General features: G+C 51.2%; 1 protein-coding gene across 1 annotated transcript in view; it reads left to right on the top strand.

Moving 5' to 3' along the window:
• ITGA11 (integrin subunit alpha 11) overlaps window positions 1-19,774 on the top strand; it is a 40,184-nt gene that overhangs the window by 9,075 nt on the left and 11,335 nt on the right. The window contains exons 3-17 of the mRNA XM_063170019.1: window positions 4,696-4,805; window positions 5,422-5,513; window positions 5,806-5,920; window positions 7,166-7,293; window positions 7,826-7,974; window positions 8,981-9,125; window positions 9,869-10,034; window positions 10,972-11,042; window positions 11,486-11,630; window positions 13,243-13,391; window positions 14,365-14,505; window positions 15,265-15,468; window positions 16,136-16,266; window positions 16,804-16,970; window positions 18,788-18,924. Of these exons, the coding sequence (XP_063026089.1) occupies window positions 4,696-4,805; window positions 5,422-5,513; window positions 5,806-5,920; window positions 7,166-7,293; window positions 7,826-7,974; window positions 8,981-9,125; window positions 9,869-10,034; window positions 10,972-11,042; window positions 11,486-11,630; window positions 13,243-13,391; window positions 14,365-14,505; window positions 15,265-15,468; window positions 16,136-16,266; window positions 16,804-16,970; window positions 18,788-18,924 (2,050 nt within the window). The remainder of the gene's footprint in view (window positions 1-4,695; window positions 4,806-5,421; window positions 5,514-5,805; window positions 5,921-7,165; window positions 7,294-7,825; window positions 7,975-8,980; window positions 9,126-9,868; window positions 10,035-10,971; window positions 11,043-11,485; window positions 11,631-13,242; window positions 13,392-14,364; window positions 14,506-15,264; window positions 15,469-16,135; window positions 16,267-16,803; window positions 16,971-18,787; window positions 18,925-19,774) is intronic.

The raw sequence follows: 19,774 nt of genomic DNA, 5'->3' as shown, positions 1-19,774 counted from the left end.
TTTTCAAGGAGCCACCCAGACTCATGGAAGTGCATCCCAGAGAGTGAAAAATCCATGAGGAAAATCCAAGAGGAAAAAATTTGGGTTATTAAACTCTGGAGGGGGAAAATATTCCACTTGGATATTTAAGGCTGGAAAAGCTCATCCATGTGGGATTTGATTTTGATTTTGCTCCGGCATTTTCCAGAGCATTGTGGGGCTTCCATACCTCATTTTCCACACTTTTTCCATCTTTTCCATGGAGCTGGGGGTGCCTTCTCCAAGTGGGGATGGAAACGATGACAGCAGGTGCCTGGAATTCATCCCAAAAACCACCAGAGCTCCATGGAATGGCAGGGAAAGAGGGACCTGGAATTTTGGGATTGGAGCATTCCCAGTGTCCAAACTGCGGGTTTTTGGGAAAAATGGGAACTCCCTGTGCTGCTGGGATGAAATGACCTGTGAGGAATTTTGGGATAAGGAGAAGGAATTCCTGGGAGGATGAAAAGACTTTTGGAGGGTTCGAATCCCAAATCCCGGCAGGTTGGATGCTGTGGACGAATTTCTTTGGGAATAATGAGCAGAATTCCCACACATGGGATGTGTATCCCTTAAAACCTGGAAGATCTCATGGGAATGGAGAGCTCCTGGATGTTTGGGGCAAGCACAACCTGGAATCTTGTGGGATTTTGGGAATAATCTTCCTGGAGTTTCAAGAGCAGGGAAAAAGGGGAAAAAATTCCCTTCATCTTTCATCTCCCACTTCCAAGTGTTTGTCCAGGGTGCTTCCCATCATTCCAGGAGCTGTGGCTGGGAACATCCCAGAGCTCCTTTTCCAAAGAATCCTGGAGAGGGACACTCGGAGCTGATTCCTGGAATTTTGGGGATGCTGGATGCTCCTGGGGAGCTTTCCCTATCCCAACCTCGTATCCCACTTATCCAAAGGGAAGTTCTGATCCCAAAACTCCTCTCTGGGAGCATCCCAAAGTTCCTTTTCCAAGGAATCCTGGAGAAGGGCACAGACACGATGGGGACAGGCAGCGATGACAAATCCAGAGCCCAAATCCCAGGAAACAGCAGATAATGGGAGCAAAGGCAGCACAAGGAACTCTGGAATACCCTGGGCAGCAGGAATGCCACATTCCCGTTTTTCCTGAAGTTTTTTCCTCCTTTTTTTTTTTTTTTTTGGATGTTGAGGAGATGTTTCCAGTTGAGGCCTCTCCGTGTTTTTGGCTCAGCTGGGATTTTCCATGGAGCCGTTCTGGGATCTGTATCCACAGGGTCCTGCGGGATCTCCAGCTTCCCTCTGGAGATTCCCGAGAACACTGGGAATTTCCCAGATTGGGAGATTTTCCCAATCTCCCATTTCCACCCCAAACAAACACTTCTCCTTCAGAACCACTGTTGGTTCCCAGACTTTTTGCCACCCCATCCTTGGAAGGTTCAAATCCAGCTGGGAGCAATCTCTGGAAGTGGGGCTGGAATGACCCAAACCATTCCATGATTTTCCTGAAAACGAGGCCAAAAAGAGGGAAAACCCCCCCCAAAAAACAGGGAATAGGGTGGGCTGCCACAGATCCTGCATCCCGGGGTGGGAGGGAGAGCTGGGAGCAGACATTATGGAATTCTCTGCGCTTCCACCAAAATATTCCAAGCGCTCCGGCGGCGGCCAAGCCACAGGAGAATCCCAGCCAAGAAAACCTCTGGCAGGAGCTGGAAAACAGAAACCCCTGGAAGTGTTTTTCCAGATCAGCACAATTCTGGCTTTCAATCCAGCCAGAAGATTTTTCCCTCTTTTTTTTTTTTCCCCTCCTCCTTTTCCCTTCGGCTGGGCTCGGACCGGGATTGTCCAGGATCAGGGCCCGGAGCTCAGGGGTGGAATGGGATGAGCTTAAAGGTTTTTCCCACCCAAACCATTCCAGAATTCCTGGATTTTGTTGGTTTGGAGCCTTTCCCAGCCTGGAGGCATGGACACATCCCATTCCCAGCTTGGCCAGAAAACTGGGAATCAGGGACCCAGCACTGGGCTTTGCTTGGAGAGCAATATCCTGGGGTATTCCTGCTTTTTCTCTCCTTATTTTTTTGGGGATGAAAGTTAAAAATCCATACTCAGACAGCTTGGGGCAGTCAGAGCTTTTCCCACTTAATCCCTGTTGTTTTTTTTCCCTTTGTTTTCTCCGGGAGCAGGGAACGGAGAAGGAGGCGAGGCAGGAATTGTTTAGTTCTGGTTTTCTTTCAAAGTCTCATTTTTTGGCCAAGTTGTGATGCAGGAGCTGCTTCCCTCTTGGGAATCCAGGGAAAAATCGGGAGATTTGGGATGATCCCAGGATGTGTGGAGGGGGAAAGCTTGGAAAAAACCAGGAATGTCTCCCTTCTATAGCAGGATGCTCCAGTTTTCTTGGGATGAGCCGGATCATTTGGATATTTTTGGGAATTTGGGACAACCCATCCCAAATCCCTGGGGTTTTTTTTGTCTTTTAGGAAGGAAAAATCCAGGATTTCTAGCCCGAATTTCCAAGTAAAGGAAGAGTGGAGCAGCATCCCTAAAAACACCTTCCAAACAGCTGGAAAAGCCTTTTTCCCCAGCTGCCAAGTTTCCATGAGGATTTGACAGCTCCAGCTGATTAATCATTCCCATTTAACCAAAAAGGGAAAACAATTCCATTGTTTTTTGGGAGACCAGAATTCCGGTTTCAGGAGCTCTGCAGCTGCTCCTCATTCATGGCAAAATCTGGGAATGTTTGGGTTTCCTTTGGGTCTGCCTCGTCATCCCAAAGGGATGATCCAACCCCAAACACGCTGGTTTTTTGGGGAATATTGATTAATGGGTGATGTGATCATCTTAATATGGGAATATTAATTCATGGAAAAGTCTCCAAGAGGATTCCCTGCAGGATGACGGGCACACCAAGCTGGAGCTGCTCCCAGAAGTTCATGAAATTCCATGTATCTGAAATTCTTTGGGAATTACACCAGGAGATCCTTGTTTTCCAAGGAACCACCACCTTTATTCCTCCTTATCCTCAAGGTTTTCTCATTCCCCTTCCTGATCTTCCATCTTTTCCCTCCTCTCCACCAAATGAGAGTGTGGGAGAGCCTCAGGAAAATGAACAAATTCCTGAAAAATCCCAGATTTTCCTGGATGCTGTTGAGGACAGCTCCAGCTGGAGATGATTTTCCCGTGGTGAATTCCCACATTAAGCCGTAATTCAGGAAGTGTTTCCATGAGAATCCTTGGATTCAGGAGCTTTTCCTTGGGGGAGCGATTCCGGTTTGGGATAAAAGAATGGGATGTTTGTCTTTGGAGCGGCAGCATTTTTAAGGAATGACAATTCCTGGTCTAACAGGGAACATCTGTGCCGGTGGCTTTTCCAGCTGCTGGGACGGGCCCTGTGGAACAAAAGAGCTCCTGTTTATCTGGAGATCCAGACTGGGATGGTTGCATCCATAGGATTTTTTTGGGGAAGCTAAAAATTTTTTTTTAAAAAATCCCATTTATTTTGGGAGCAGGAGTTGCCATCAACTCATAGCGATGAGAATTTTTGGGAGAGCCTGGAAAGAAGGGATGGATTCCTTAGGTCCTGCACTCTTCCTACTTTTGGGTTGCTGTGGTCAAGAAAAAGTGGGAAAAATGTTTGGGTGTCCCAAAAATATCTCAGCTGGAAGTTGGTGTCCTTTCTGGGGATTGGGATTTAGCAGCTCCCTTCTTTTGGAGAGCAGGAAAATTCCCGATGTCCACTGGAGGTCCCAATGTTCAGAACAACTCCAGCTTGGGGCAAATTCCCTTCTCTGGGGTTTTCCTGGGGAAAATTCCTTCCCTCCACTGGAGATCCCAATGTTCATCTCCCAGCACCCGTAACAATCCCAGCTTGGGGCAAATTCCCTTCTCCAGGATTTTCCTGGGGAAAATTCCTTCCCTCCACTGGAGATCCCAATGTTCATCTCCCAGTGCCCGTAAAAATCCCAGCTTGGAGAAAATTCCTTTTTCCAGGGTTTTCCCTGGGAAAATTCCTTCCCAATTTCCTCACCCACCACTGGAGATCCCAATGTTCAGCTCAGGGCTGTTCATAACAATCCCAGCTTGGAGCAAATCCCCTTTTTCAGGATTTTCTGGGGAAAAATTCCTTGTGGATCGCAGTGGGATTTGCTGGAAGTGCTCCACCAGCTCCTTGTTATTCCTTCTGGTTCTGCTGGAATCCTGCATCCATATCCATGTCCTGGGAATGGAGTGGGAGGTGTCTCCATATCCATGTCCTGGAGATGTTCTGGGAATGAAGTGGGAGGTGTCCCTGCCCATGGAGGGGGTTGGGATGAGGTGATCCTTAAGGTCCCTTCCATCCCAAACCATTCCATGACCCTGTGGAAAAGCTCCTCCACAGGCAGTGGAGAGAAGGGACAATCCATAATGATACTGAGAGATTTGGTGCCACCGTGGAGCTGCTTCCCTGCTCCTCCCTGTGCTTCCAGATGGGTTTGGGTTTTCCCCCTTCCATGAATCCATTCCTTGCAGCTGATGGGAATGAATTCCATAATTCCAGGTGGCAGAGTCACATTCCCAGTTTTTTTCCCTTTCCAGCGGGAAGAGAAGGAGAAGCTTTCCTTCCACTGGAGCTGGCGCCCTTTGCTGCCATTCCCAAATCTGGGAATTGTGGCTGAGGGGATTTTTCCCAGGGGATTCCCATTGTCCTGGTGCTGACGGATCCGTGTTTTCCGCAGGCTGGTGGTGGGAGCTCCGTACGAATCCAACGGGCAGCAGAAAACCGGAGACGTCTACAAGTGTCCAGTGCTGAGTGACAACCACGGAAACTGCACCAAGCTCAACCTGGGTAGGGCGTTCCAGCCCCAGACATCCCAAATTATCCCTGGAAAACGGGATATTGGGAAGCGATTCCTCCCTGGGAGGGTGGAATTCCCAGAGAAGCCCCTGGATCCCTGGAAGTGTCCAATGCTGGGTTGGATGGGGCTTGGAGCACCCTGGGATGGTGGATGGGCTTTAAATTCCCAAATTATTCCATGATTCCCAGTTTGCTACCCAGAGGGGGAGCTCTGGCTCATGGGGAGCTGGGAGTTTTCCAGCGGAACAGTTGGATCAGGATTTGGGACACATCTCAGTGACCAATCCCATTTGGGACTGACAGGGCTGCCCTGGGGGCTGTTCCCAATTTCTGGAAAAAACAGGGACTCCCTGGGAATCCAGGATCAGGAGCTGAGCCCTTCGAAGGATTTTTTCCTCTCCAGCTCCCAGCCTCATTTCCAAAAAAATTTTCCTTCCTTGCTTGTTCATCTAGGAAAAAATCCAATTTTTCCAACTTTTTTCTTACCTTCCAAAAATCCCCAAAACCTGAAGATTCCTCTGCAGCACACAATTCCCAGTTCCTCCAGAGATTCCAGGGGCGTTCCAAATTCCCCGGGCATGTCCCTGATGCCAGCCTCTCTCCCAAGGGCGGGTGACGCTGTCCAACGTGTCGGAGCGCAAGGACAACATGCGCCTGGGCCTGAGCCTGGCCACCAACCCCAGGGACAGCAGCTTCCTGGTGAGCAGCATGCCTGGGAACGTGGGATGGGAATTTGGGAATGTGCACCGGGACGGGAAGGCAGCGGGAGGTTCCTCTCGGTGGGTTTCTGTTTATGGAATGTAGGGAGATTTACAGGGATTTATGGATAAAATTAAACGAAATATAGTAAAATATAGCATAATAAAACAGAATTAAATGGAAATAAATAAAATGAAATGAAGTAAAATTAAAGAAAGTGAAATTAAAATAAAGCACATCCACGGAAAAGGGATCCTTTGAACCAAATCCTGCCTTTTTTACCATTTTTTAGGCCTGCAGCCCCCTGTGGTCCCACGAGTGTGGCAGCTCCTACTACACCACGGGAATGTGTTCCCGCGTCAACTCCAACTTCCGATTCTCCAGGACCGTGGCTCCAGCTCTGCAGAGTGAGGACCAAGATCCAAGCTCCCATCCCTGCTCCCATCCCGGCTCCAATCCCTGTTTTGATCCCGGCTCCCATCCCGGCTCCAATCCCATCTCCAATCCCATCTTGGCTGCACAAAACAAAGCCCTCGTTGACCAGGAGTCAAACATGTTGGAATTTGGGAATTTGGAGACGGGATTTTGTTTTGGAGGGTTGAAGTGAAGTTTCCTGCTTTTCCTGGAGCTAGGAAGGATTCCCAGAAGTCTGTCCTGTTCCTGGCAACTCTTCATCCCATGGGATGTGGTTCCCCAGCTCCAGAACCTCTCTGGTGTTGGTTAATTCCCAGGACATAAAGAGGGGGTTTGGAAAAATAGGATTTTTGGGATCAAGACAGGAAAGGCAGAACTCACCACCAAATTGCCAGGGCATAAAGAGGGGCTTGGAAAAATGAGATTTTTGGGATTAAGGCAGTAAAGGCATCATCAAATTCCCAGTGTCACTTCCTTCGTTATGTTCAGCCTTCACTGCAAAGGGTAATTGGGATTTTGGGGACTTTTAGGAAGTGTTTATTTAATGGGATGCAGGGTCAGCTCCTCTCTCTGACTCCCAGGATGGGATGGAGATGGAGGCACACAGAAGATCCCAGTGATCCATAAGTGACTCCAGTCCATGGATTCTTTCATCCATTAAAAATTATAGGGTGAAAGAGCAGCCAATAAGTCTCCGAAATCCAGGATCACCAAGGAATGCTGTAAAACATCAGCAAGACTGAGATGATCCTGAGCAATTTTCCCCACTGGAAAAAAATCCTTAAATCCTTCCTGCTCTGGCTGCAGAGCCGAGCCCTGGGGTCCCCTCCGGGGTTTTTGGCTGCCGAGGATTTCATGAGAAGGGAGGAAATGCCCGCCTTGCTTTCCATGGCAGGGCTGGGAATGACTCAGGGATCAGGCACGGCTCTGCGGGAGGAGAGGAGCCGGATCCTGCTCCTCTTTGAAGTGTGGAATGATATTAAATGGCATCAAATTCCAAAGCTGAATCCCAAGTGATGCCGCTGAGTGTTATTCCTAGGAAGTGATCCCATCTTTTCACAGCAGAGAGGATTCCTGTGGCTTCTCCCCACCTTGTTGGAGCCCAAATTCTTTCTCAAACTATTAAAATCAAATTTTTTTCCCCAAACAATCCTAAGAGGAAGTACCTGGCTGGAAGTGAAGCCATAAATCTGCCCCTTTACAAGAGGAATTTTAATAAATCCCTGGGTTTTCCACAGGATGCCAGACCTACATGGACATCATCATCGTTCTGGATGGATCCAACAGCATTTATCCGTGGGTTGAGGTCCAGCACTTCCTGATAAATATCCTGAAAAAGTTTTACATTGGTCCTGGACAGATCCAGGTGAGGCCCTGAACCATTTGTGTCATCCCAGGGCCATTCCCAATGTCCCTTTTCTGTAAAACTGCTGGAATTTGTCAAAATATTGGGATTTTTGACTCATCCCATGGGAGGAAAATGCTTCCAATAATGTGCCTAAGTGAGCTGTGGAGGGATCCCACATCCCAGTGGGAACAGGGAGGATGAAACCACATGGAAAGGAGCTCTCCATGCTCTTGCTCCGAGTAATCATGGGTTGATTTGGGCAGGAATTTAAGCTGGAACATCCCAGATTTTCCCAAAAACCCCAGTCCCATCTGGAGATGCTATGGGTCCAAACTGGGATGGTTGGGCACATCTGGATATCCCCAAAACTTGGGAGCAGAGCAGAGGGGAGAGCCATAAAATTGGGAATTAATGACGATCCCATGGGGGGCAAAACTAGGCAATGGAATTTCAAAAAGAGCGTAGAGAATTTTACCCGCGGTTGACGGCGCTCGCGGTGGACAGGACCTCGTCCTGTCGGCCTTTCTGGTGCCATTCCCGTCGTTCCCAGGTGGGAGTTGTGCAGTACGGAGAGGACGTGGTCCATGAGTTCCATCTGAACGACTACAGGTCCGTGCAGGACGTGGTGGCGGCCGCCAGCCACATCGAGCAGCGCGGCGGCACCGAGACCAGGACTGCCTACGGCATCGAGTTCGCTCGGTAAAACCCCTCACAGCCCCGCTCCCATCCCCAGGAAAACCTCCAAATCCCTGTTTCTCCCCTCCTTCCCTCTCCCTTTGTTTTCCGTGCTGCTCACGAATAGGGGAATCGCCAGGGTTTGTAGGAAAATGTGGTTTGGGGGAAGCTTTGAGAGTGGGGCTTCCCAAAATTGCTCCATCCTTGTTTGCACCTGGGGCAGGCTCTGGAATTGTGGCCTCTCCCTGGAAGACCCCAGGGGTGAGCTCCCAGCCCCCAAAATCAGCCCCAGGACCTGGAGCTCTCCTGGAAATCTCTGGAGAGACCCCAGAAGCTCAGGACAGCTCCACCTCCTCCCTGTCCCTTATAAATCCCTATAAATCTCCCTACATTTCATAAACAACAAAAGGGACAAATCCTTACTCCTGCCCTTGTATTCCTGCTGGGAATCATGGAATTTTAGGCTAGAAAAGTGGTCGAAGATCAAGTCCAGCACTGCCAAGGCCACCACTGACCATGTCCCAAGTGCCACATCCATGTGGTTTGGAAATCCCTGCAGGAATGATGATTCCAGCACTGCCCTGGGCAGCTTGAGAAAGTTTTAGATGGATCCTGGCCAGATCCAAGCAAGGTCCTGAACGATTTGTGTCACTCAGAGTCCCCAGCCCTGCTCAGCGTCCTTTTTCCATAAATACGCTGGGATTTGGGATTGTGATTTGTCAAAACCGTGGGATTTTGGCAGGGGTGGATAATGGATGAAGAAATTTTCCCTCACCGGGAAAGGCCCCGTGGGCCATGGCCAGTACTCCGCTGGCCAACTCAAGATCCATTCCCTCACCTGATTTTGCTGAATTATGGCCTCTTTCCTGCAAGAAGTGGGGGAACCCGTATCCCAAAGCATTTCCTGGGGGTTCCTGCAGCTCCCCAAGGGGCAGCAGCCCCAGAGACCCCTCGGGTCGGGCTCGGTGGGGCGGAGGAGCCCCACGGAGCTGGCGGGGCTGAGCAGCCCAGGGCATCTCTTCACTTGCAGCTCGGAAGCGTTTCGGAAAGGTGGCCGGAAAGGGGCAAAGCGAGTAATGATTGTCATCACAGATGGAGAGTCCCACGACAGCCCAGACCTGGAGAAGGTGATCGAGGACAGCGAGAGGGACAACGTCACCAGATACGCGGTGGCGGTGAGTGATGAGACTTTTGGGTTCTGGAAATCCTGCAGAGCGTGGTGGTGCTCCAGCAATCCCAAAGCACCAGGACAGCCCATCCTCACTGTTCCTGGAGCATTCCAGGATCTCCTGTCCATCCCCACTTCTCCTGGAATATTCCAAGAGGTCCTTGTGTGCTCCAGCAATCCCAAAGCACCAGAACAGCTCTTCTCTGTTGCTCCTGGAGCATTCCAAGAGCTCCTGTCCGTCCCCACTGCTCCTGGAGCATTCCAAGACCTTCTTGTGTGCTCCAGCAATCCCAAAGCACCAGGACAGCCCATCTCTGCTGCTCCTGGAACATTCCAAGAGTTCCAAGTGCTGCTCTTGGGATGATCAGCTCAGGATTTGGCTGCTGGAGCTGGTGCCAGCACCAGGGACAGGCAGGGCCCCAGATTCCATGAGGAATGTCCTGCCAGGAGGAATTGCAGCAGTTCCTCCGCTTGTTCCCACAAAGTGGTGTCAGATCCGAGGACGGGGCTTCTCCCACGTGGACAGCCCAAATGGTTTTGGGATGGTTTTATCCATCCTGGGAAAACAGCCCAGAGGAGCTGCTGACCCCCCATCCCTGGAGGTGACCAAAGCTGGACGGGGCTTGGAGCAGCCTGGGATAGAGGAAGGTGTCCCTGCCCACGGAATGGGATGAGCTGTAAGATCCCTCCCCACCCAAACCACCCGGGAATTCTAATTCCATGAAAGTCTCGCATTTTGTTCCCAACCAGGTCCTGGGTTATTACAACAGGAGAGGAATCAACCCCGAGGCCTTTCTGAACGAGATCAAGTTCATCGCCAGCGACCCCGATGACAAACACTTCTTCAACGTCACCGACGAGGCGGCCCTCAAGGACATCGTGGATGCCCTGGGAGAGAGGATCTTCAGCCTGGAAGGTGAGAGATGCTCCTCCCTGGCACCTCCCAGGGCTGGGAATGTGCTGCTGATCCCTTTTTCCCCGAATTTCTATGTGGCTTCCGCAATATCTGAGCCCAAAATCCTGCTTGGAATATCTTCATATTTGAGGAAATGTCTTTATTTGGAGCTGTTCCTTCCCTCGGATATCAGAAGCAGAGATCCCCTTTCCAAAGGACACACCTCGTTCCAGCCAGAGGAATTCTGGTGGCTTTGATTTTTCCTTTTTATAGAAAACCTTGGAGATTTGGTATGGGGGGAATTTGGGCATCGGTGTCTCCCTCATCCATCAAATTCCAGGGTTGTAAACAGGAAAACACACACACAGGAGCTTCCCGGGGTGCCAGACATCAGGAGATTATGGGAATAATGTTGGGATTTCGGGCTTATTGGCTGAAATGAAATATCAGGAAATATTTCTGTCTTAAATGTCAGCTCTTGTGACAACTTTGTCGCCCTCCCAAACTAAATTTATCCGAATTTCAGAGGAAAAATGCAGCCTGGAATGAGCAATTGGAACAGAAGATGGAGGGCCCGCACTGGGAATGAAACATCTTGAATTTGGGGGATTTTGGCTCAAACCAGCTCACAAACTCCCCACAAGTTTCCCAGTTTCCTCTGTGCAGCCTGGTGCTTCCCTGTGGAAGTTGCCCTGGATGAGGAATTCCCCCAGTTGAAATTATGAAGCAAAAACCTCAAAATCCCCAGTTTTGGGTGATCTTGCAGCTCTGCTGTACACCAGCAGAGCTCCCAGACCTCCTAAAAGCACAAGGTTGTGGAATTGGGGGGATTTAGGGAGAAATGGGATCATCAGGAGGATGTGGAGCTGCTGGAGCAATTCCAGAGGAGGCCACGGAGCTGTTCCAGGAAAGCAAAAATCTCTATTAAACACAAATTCCCTTTTTTTTCTTGTTTAAGGAACCAACAAGAACGAGATCTCCTTCGGACTGGAAATGTCCCAGACTGGATTTTCATCCCACGTTGTGGAAGTAAGAGAGGAAATGTGGGAATTTTATTTTGCTCCTGCCTTGTCCTGTTTATCACCCCCTGCTCCAGGTGGGAGATTGGGATTTGGGACAAATCATTAATTGCAGAGTTGAATAATTAACGTGAGGATAAGGAAATGCTGCTGGGTTATCCCATGGGAAAGGGAGGTGTTGGGAGACCCGAGCATCCCTCGGGATCTGCAGCAGATCCTCCTGATGCCATGAACTCTTGGGAAGGACGTGCTGGGATGTCCATGGGAAAAACTCTTGGGAATTCCTGGGGAGAAAAAACACATTGGAAAAACAAGAATAAGGGTGGAAGCGTCATTCCAGCAGTTTTGAAACCCTCCAGCATTCCAGGTGTTTTTGGCCTGTGTGGGATCAGAGGGGTGGAATCGCCTCCACCTGGGAAGAAATCCCGTAAAACCGCTCCTGTATTCCCACAGGACGGGATCCTGCTGGGAGCAGTGGGAGCCTACGACTGGAACGGAGCCGTCCTGAAGGAGACCAGCAGCGGGAAGGTCATCCCTCTGCGGGAATCCTACCTGCAGGAATTCCCGGAGGAGCTGAAAAACCACGGGGCCTACTTAGGTGGGAAAGCTGAGCGAGGCCGTGCTGCCATGCGGGGGGAAATTCGGGAATTTTATCCTTGAAAAAAGAGGAAGCGCGGCGGGTATTCCTCATGGGAGAGCTGTGGGATGCAGCACAGGAGCATCCTCACCTGGGAAGAGCGGGGCACAAATGGGATTTGAATCCAGGAGCAGCCGAGCCGGCGGGTGATCCGCAGCTTTCCTTGGAGTGCTTTCAAAGCACCGATGGAATTTCATGCCTAGGCAGGAAATACCTGCTGGGTTAATCCGTTCCATGTGCAGCCACTGCAGCTCTGGAATAAAAATATCAGCCTGGGCTGTGAAATGCAGCCTCTCCTCGGAGATGGGGCTGTCCCGTGGCGGGGAGAGAGGTGGGATTCTGTGGGATCTGTGGGATCGGCACCTCCAGGCTCTTCCCTGGGAATGGGGACACGTGGATCATCCGTGGGGTGACAGCTGAGTGTCCCTGAGCTGGGATAGCTGTGGGTGTCCCATGGGAATCCCTGTGGGAGCTCAGCTGGGCTCTCTTTACCACTGCCTGGAGTGAGAATTCCAGGAATATTAAGGAATGCTGGTGTATCCTGCTGAGCCTGGGGAGCTCAGGGCTGAGGGTTGGTTTAGGAACATCCCTCCAGGAGGGACATTTTTAGGGACCCCAGGTAAGGCTGGTGAGCAGGGAAAAGGGTCCCTAAAAATGTCCCTAGAAATACTAAAAATTCAACTGGATGTGATCCCAGGGAATGTGATTCAGCTTCATGATTGGCCTGACTTTGAGTTCCATAGAATCCCAGAATTCTGGAATGATTTGGGTTGGAAAGGAACTTAAAGCTCATCCCACTCCACCTTCCCCTATCCCAGGTTTCTCTGTGCCCCATCCAGCCTGGGATTGGAACATTCCAGGGATGGGGCAGCCACAGCTTCTCTGGGCACCCCATTCCACTTCTAAGGATTTCATTGGAATTTAAACCTGAGCCTGAAGGTTCAGGAACCTGGAATTGGTGTTGAAAACTGGGATTTGGCAGCCCCAGCTTTATATTCCTACAAAATCCCATCTGCAGCCATGGAAGTGCTGCAGCCCAGGAGGTGATCCCACTAGGAAAAAGGGATTGCTCAGGGTCACTGGCTTAGGCAGGGTTATTTCCATCAGGAGGAAAGGTTTTGATGGATTCATGGCTTTTCTTGGACTGGCAATGTTGACATCAAGCACCAGGAAAGCTTTTCCTGCCTGGTGTTCCCAGAGCAGCAGCAGGTGCAACTTCCCAACACTCAGCACCTCAAAGTGTCTGTCCAACTTGATTGAGCCATGAAATAAAACAGCCAGAAATCCAGGAATTGCAGGAATTGATTGATCTTCGATAAAAGAAGGATTTGCACAGGAAGTGGGAATCAGGCAGTGCCAAATCTCCTGGCACAGCGCCGGCCGTGGCAGCACCGGAGCGGGCGGCTCGGAGGTGCTGGGGTCCCTCTGAGCGATTTCATCTTTGCAAATATCCAGGTGTTTTAAGCTTCCCTTTTTGGGAAGTAGCCAGAGCTGTGTCAGCAGCTGGGGGCTAATGGAAAGCAGACCCTGGGTGCAGGCAGGGAATCCTGACTCCGTGTCCATCCCTCCCCAGGTTACACCGTCTCCTCCGTCGTCTCCACCAAGCACGAGCGGATTTACGTGGCGGGAGCGCCGCGCTTCAACCACACGGGCAAGGTCATCCTGTTCACCATGCACAGCAACAGGAACCTCACCATCCACCAGGCCCTCAAGGGAGAGCAGGTAATTCCGGCTGGGAACGCTGTGCTGCTTTTCCCCCCTGGAAAAATCAACCCTCTCCCTTGGTTTTCCCTAGTTGGAACAGCTCGGCAGCGCCACACAGCCATGGATGTGCTGGTGTCCTGGTTTGGAAGGACAGGTCTCTGCTCAGGAGGGCAGGGGCCTCCCTTGAAACGGAAAATTTAAACTCCCTCTCTCCAAATTATTATAATTTTGAAATTAAGTGGCTCTCAGGCAAATATATGGGAATAGGAATAACAGTCCTTTACTAGGGAAAATAAAAATACAAATGCAATAGTACAGAAAAGAAAACAAACCACTGACAGAGTGAGAGCAGGAGCTGACACACTGTGTGTCAGGGCGGTGTCCCAGCCCCATGCCATGGGGGCTCAGCCCTCCTGCAGTGCCAGCTGTGGCTCTGCTGCAGCAGGGATCCTGCACAAGGGGGGAGTTTTCCTCTGCAGCTCCAGGGCTGCTGCAGATGGGCCTGGGCTCCCTCTGGCAATGCAGGGAGCAGAAAGCTGCTCCTCTGGCAATGCAGGGGGCAAAGGCTCTCTCCAGTGTCCCAAAATTCAGATTCTATCCAGTTAGGAATGCTTGGCTCCTCCCCTGGGCGGAGCATCTCCCCGTGGGATGATGGAATTTGATCAGCCATGCAGGGACACTCACTGGCCCATGAACAGAAGGTAATTAATAATTAATGATCCATGAACAGAAGATAATTAATAATTAATGGCCCATGAACAGAAGAGATCTCCTGGAGGGAGGATTGGCTGTGGTAGAGATAAAGAAAACCGCCCAATTAAAATAGAGACCTGCCCCACCTCTGACAGATGTGATAGAACACACGCTCCCATTTCCAACCCAAGACAGCCAGTTGTGGCAGCATCCACAGCGCAGCTGTGGCAGGGCTGGGATGTCCCTGTGGATCCAGGGGGATGGTGGCATCACTCCCACCCCGCCCTGTCTCCCCCAGATCGGCTCCTACTACGGCAGTGAGATCAATTCCCTGGACGTGAACGGCGACGGCGTCACCGACGTGCTGCTGGTGGGAGCGCCCATGTTCTTCAGCGAGGGCCGGGAGAGGGGCAAGGTCTACGTGTACACCCTGCGCGGGGTGAGTGGGACATCGTGGGGACATCACTGGGACATCTGGGTGACGTCATGGAGGCTGTGTGCCCTGGTGGAGTCTCGAGGGAGGGGTAGAATGGGATCTTTGCCACATGGGAATGTGGATGACCCTCTGGAGAAACCATCTCCGGCCACACGGCATCCTCCAAACCTGCTCCCCTCCAGGGAGAGCTCAGAGTCCCTTCCAGAGCCTAAAGGTGCTTCCCTGTGGAAGCTGCTTCCCTGGATGAGGAATTCCTGCAGTTGGAATTACGAAGCAAATAAAACCCACCTGAAGCATGGAATCCTTACACCCAAAGCACTTTATTATTTATGGAATTATTATTATTGTTATCGTTATCATTATCATTATAGTAACTTTTATTATTTATGAAATTTGTATTTATTATAGAATTTATTTTGAGTATGGAATGTTTATTATTGTGGAATTTGTGTTTGTTATGGAACATATTATTAATATGGAATATTATTATAATAATTATTATTATTATTATTATTACTACTACTACTACTATTGAATTATTTATTTAGGGGGCAAAGCAGATGTGGGGCTGGCTTGGGGGTGCTCAGGGCTCCTCGTTCCCCAGGGATGTGCTCCAAAATCCCCATCCCTGGGCATGCTCCCCACTCCTTCCTTGGAGAATGCCTCCCACATCCCCACACTGTTCATTTGAGGCTTTCTCCTCTTCCCAGCCTTGCTGCTGATGCTTTGGGAATTGTCTTCCTTCCTTTTTTTCCCTGGCAGAACCTCTTTGTTCCCAGCGGAGCCCTGGTGGACCTCCAGAGTTACCAGAATTCCCGTTTTGGCTCCTGCATCGCCGCCGTTCCTGACCTCAACCAGGACTCCTACAACGACCTGGTGGTCGGGGCTCCTCTGGAGGACGAGCACCAAGGAGCCATTTACGTTTTCCTGGGATTCCAGGAGACCATCCTGAAGAAGTACAAGCAGGTGGGGCTTCCCCGTGCTTGGTTCTCTTCATCTTTTGTGGGAAAAATATAATTTGTCCCTGTTTTAAGGACAAATCCACACCTGGGATTTATTTGTTAATTATTACGGCCAGATATTCCCCTTTTTTGAGGCATCCAAGACAAAACGTTGGAATTCAAGCACTGGAACAGCGCTGGTGGAGTCCCCACCCCTGCTGGCATTTAAGACGTGTGGATGTGGCACTTGGGGACATTTTGTGGTGGCCTTGGCAGTGCCAGGGGGTGGTTGGACTCCACAGTCTTGGATGGCTTTTCCAACCTGAATTATTCCATGGAATAGTGGGGAAAGAGGCTTGAAATTAGAGGCAATGTTTAGCAATCATTGCAAGGGACTGCTATAGATTAATTATTTCATTATAATTTTTAAATTTTTTTTATTACACTTTTGATAAATGTTAAACATGCTGGGTAAATCCAGTTGCAACCTCGGATGGTGTCTCCAAAGAGAAATTGCTCTCGAAGCAAATGCTTTCTCTTTTCCAAAGAGAAATTCCCTGGAGAGCCATGTTTAGCATGTTCTCTTGGAACGGGGGATTTTCAGCGGCGAGGCGGAGTCAGCCTGGCAAAGCCTTGGCAGGCAGGGATGCTCCTGCTGGAATCCAGCCTGGATTGCTCCCATTCCTTTCCAGCGGATCGCGGCCGCCGACCTAGCCCCGGGCCTGATGTATTTTGGATGCAGCATCCACGGGCAGCTGGATCTGAACGAGGACGGGCTCGTGGACCTGGCCGTGGGCTCGCTGGGGAGCGCCGTGGTGCTCTGGTGAGCCAGGGATCCTTGGTGCCCTCTCCCGATTTCCTCTGCCCAAATCATGCCAAAATTTTTCCAGGAAAAACTGGTCTCACAACAATCTGAGCCGTCTTTCTTGAACAACCAGCCCCTGTCCAACGGGGCTGTGGGATCTCAATACCCACAGGACCTAAAAAGATGCCAGAATTGGCTCTCCATTGAGTTTCATCCATGGTTCTCCATTGAGTTTCATCCATGGTTCTCCAGAAGTTCCAAATTAATTTTTGGGGATTTGCCCAGGCTCCTTCCAGTCTGGTTTAATTAGAACAATATTTTCAAATATTAATTAATAATTTTTGGAGGGTCCCTTGAAGCTGTTGGGATGTAGGGTGGCTGTGCCCACCCGAGATGCGTCACCCTGGGCTCTGCTTGGAGAGCGCCTTCGGTCTTCCCAACGTCCTGCGAAAAGGAGGGAAAAGGAGCCAAAAAGGCAAAGCTGGAGCTGTGGGAGACTCCAGGATGTCCCATCCCAAGCCAGAGCCCATCCCGTGCCCTCTCCCCACCCCGCAGGTCCCGCAGCGTGGTGCAGATCAACGCCAGCCTCCGCTTCGAGCCCCCCAAGATCAACATCTTCACCAAGGACTGCAGGCGCAACGGGAAGGAGGCCACCTGCATGAGGGCCTTCGTCTGCTTCACCGCCCTCTTCCTCTCCGCTCACTTCCAGACTGCCAGCGTGGGTAAGGACCCCAATTCCTGCCTTGCTCAGGTCCCCAGCCCCATGGAAAACCCAACTTTTGGGATGGAAATGGGATGGTGTTCACAGGGGTTCTTGGATGAGGGAAGAGACGAGGATCTGACTCCATGTGTCAGAAGGCTTGATTTATTATTTTATGATATATATTATATGAAAACTATAGTAAAAGTATAGAAGAAAGTATTTCATCAGAAGGCTAGATAAGAATAGAAAAAGAAAGAATAATAACAAAGGCTTGTGACTGACTGAGATAGTCCAGACAGCTGAACTGTGATTGGCCATTAATTAGAAACCACCACAAGAGACCAATCCCAGATGCACCTGTTGCATTCCACAGCAGCAGATAACCATTGTTTACATTTTGTTCCTGAGGCCTCCCAGCTTCTCAGGAGGAAAAATTCTAAGGAAAGGATTTTTCATAAAATGTGTCTGTGACAGGAAACCCCCCAGGAGCTTGGAGGAGCTCACGTGTCCTTCTGCCACTTTGGTGTCACTCACGTTTGTCCCTGTCCCGGCCGAGTCTCCGGGTTCTGGTGGTTGTTCTGCCAAAGAAACCCCCCCAGGATAAATCCCACCTATCTCTCACCTGTTCCCTGGGCTGAGCTCTCCTGGGATTTGCCTTTCCCTGCTCTGGGTGACGGGAATGTCCCTGCAGCGGAACAGGAGAGGATGTGCCCGGCCCGCGTTGCGCAGGGCTCATCCTTCCCTCCCGCTGCAGCAGCAGGCCACATCTGCCGGCCAGATGTGCATTTTCCACAACATCCCAGGGAATCTGGAGCTGGCCAGCCCTCTGTTAAACCCTTGGATGGAGCCGTGACCCCGAGTGATCCCCGGCGGATTCCCGGGAGTCAGTGGAGCAGGGAGGCGATAGCGGCTCGGCCCCTGTGAGCCAGCAGCAAACACCGTCCAAGGAAAATCAGGATCAAAGCCAAGGAAAAACTCCCATTGCCCACAGCAAGGGTTTTGTTTTTTGCTGTCAAATCCAGTGTTTTTCTCCCTGCTGCTTGTCCCTGTGGGATAAGATCTGAGTGGGATTTCCTTATTTATTTGATTTTACCTTTATTTCCCCTGGAAATAAAGAGTCAGCCCCTCTGCTCTGGAGCCAGGCTGGGAGAGCTGAGGGTGTCCAGCCAGGAAAAGAGAATCCAGAGAAACCTCAGAGTCCCTTCCAGGACCTAAAGGAGCTCCAGGAGAGCTGGAGAGGGACAAAGGATGGAGGGACAGGACACAGGGAATGGATTTAAGCTGAAAGAGGGACAGATGGCATATTGGGAAGGAATTGTTCCCTGTGAGGGTGGGGAGGGGCTGGGATGGAATGGAATTCCTAGAGAAGCTGTGGCTGCCCTTGGATGGGTCCAAGGCCAGGCTGGACAGGGCTAGGAGCACCCTGGAACAGTGGAAGGTGTCCCTGCCATGGCAGGGGCTGCAGTGAGATGAGATTTAAGGTCCTTTCCCAAACCGTTTTGAGATTCTGTGGTTCTCTGAAATCCCTGCTGGGTTGGGAATCTCCTCTTGCTTTCCAACAGCAGTGCAGGCACCAAAGAACCTCCATAAATCATCCAGGTGATCTGTGAGCTCCAATTCCTCCAGACCAGCACAGGAACACTTGAGAGGCAAACAACTCCACGCCTGCACAGATTTTACCCATGGCCTTGCAATAATTCATTCCCCAAACCCTTTGCTTGTAGATGGGAAGCTTTTCTGAACTGCCTGGGATTTCCCTCAGCAGGGAATGGACCTTGGGGCCACTCTTTGCCCAGGGTGTGTGGCCCCATGGCTGAGCTGGGCCCGTCCTTGCAGGGCTCAGGTACAACACGACCATCGACGAGCGCCGCTACTCGCCCCGGGCACACCTGGACGACGGCAGGGCGGCACCGCGGGCGCTGGTGCTGCCCGCCGGGCAGGAGCTCTGCCACACCCTGCCCTTCCACGTCCTGGTGAGTGTGCAGCAGGAGATGTTCTTCTCTCCAGCATCCCGAGCCTCATCCCGCTGGAGTCATCCTGCTGGATTCCTCCCCGCCGGTTTGATGTGGTCAGGGACGGAGCTGCCAGCACGTGGCAGCTGCTGGGTCCCCAAGCAGTGACATCAGCCTCCACGTGCTCCGTTCCACCAGCCGTGTCCTCGGGGAGCGTGTGTGCTCCTCATCCCAGGGTCAGGCTGCTTTTCCTGCTCCAAAATCAGGAATGCCCGTTGTTTTTCCATGGGGAATGGAGTGTCGCTGTGCCAGCCCCGGGTGGTGTCCCCCTGTGTCCCAGCGTGGTCCCACCCCAGGGTGCAGAGCTGGTGCATCCCTCGCTTGCAGGGAACAGCTGATGCACAAACCTGGCCAAACCCAAACATTCCCAGGGAATGAGGAGAATCTCGTGGAAGCCAGGCAGGCCTGAGCTGCCAGACTGGCCCAGCCCCAAGCCCCGGCTGAACTGCCGTGAACTTTTGGGAAATTGGAGGCTGGAAATGGAGCTGGAGCTCGTGATTTAGCCCTTAAGAACATCTCCCTTCAGAGCATCTCTCTGCACCCCGGGGCAGGCACGACAGGAGCTCCTAGGGGCTTCCAGAGGGCAGGGCTAGGTGGGATATTGGGAAGGAATTCCTGGCTGGGATGAAGTTCCCAGAGGAGCTGTGGCTGCCGCTGGATCCCTGGAAGCAATCAAGGCCAGGGTGGATGGGGCTGGGAGCAACCTTGGAGATGGGATCTGGTTTCTGTTACATCCCAGCCGTGAGCTGGGGCTGCAGGACAGGTGTGTGACTTTTGGGGACACCCTGATGGGTGCCCCAGCCCAGGCAGC

This window comes from Melospiza melodia, chromosome 15 (assembly GCF_035770615.1).
Source record: "Melospiza melodia melodia isolate bMelMel2 chromosome 15, bMelMel2.pri, whole genome shotgun sequence".
Taxonomy (NCBI): domain Eukaryota; kingdom Metazoa; phylum Chordata; class Aves; order Passeriformes; family Passerellidae; genus Melospiza; species Melospiza melodia.
The sequence above is the reverse complement of the archived record's forward strand: the minus strand, read 5'-3'. Positions and strand labels throughout refer to the sequence as shown.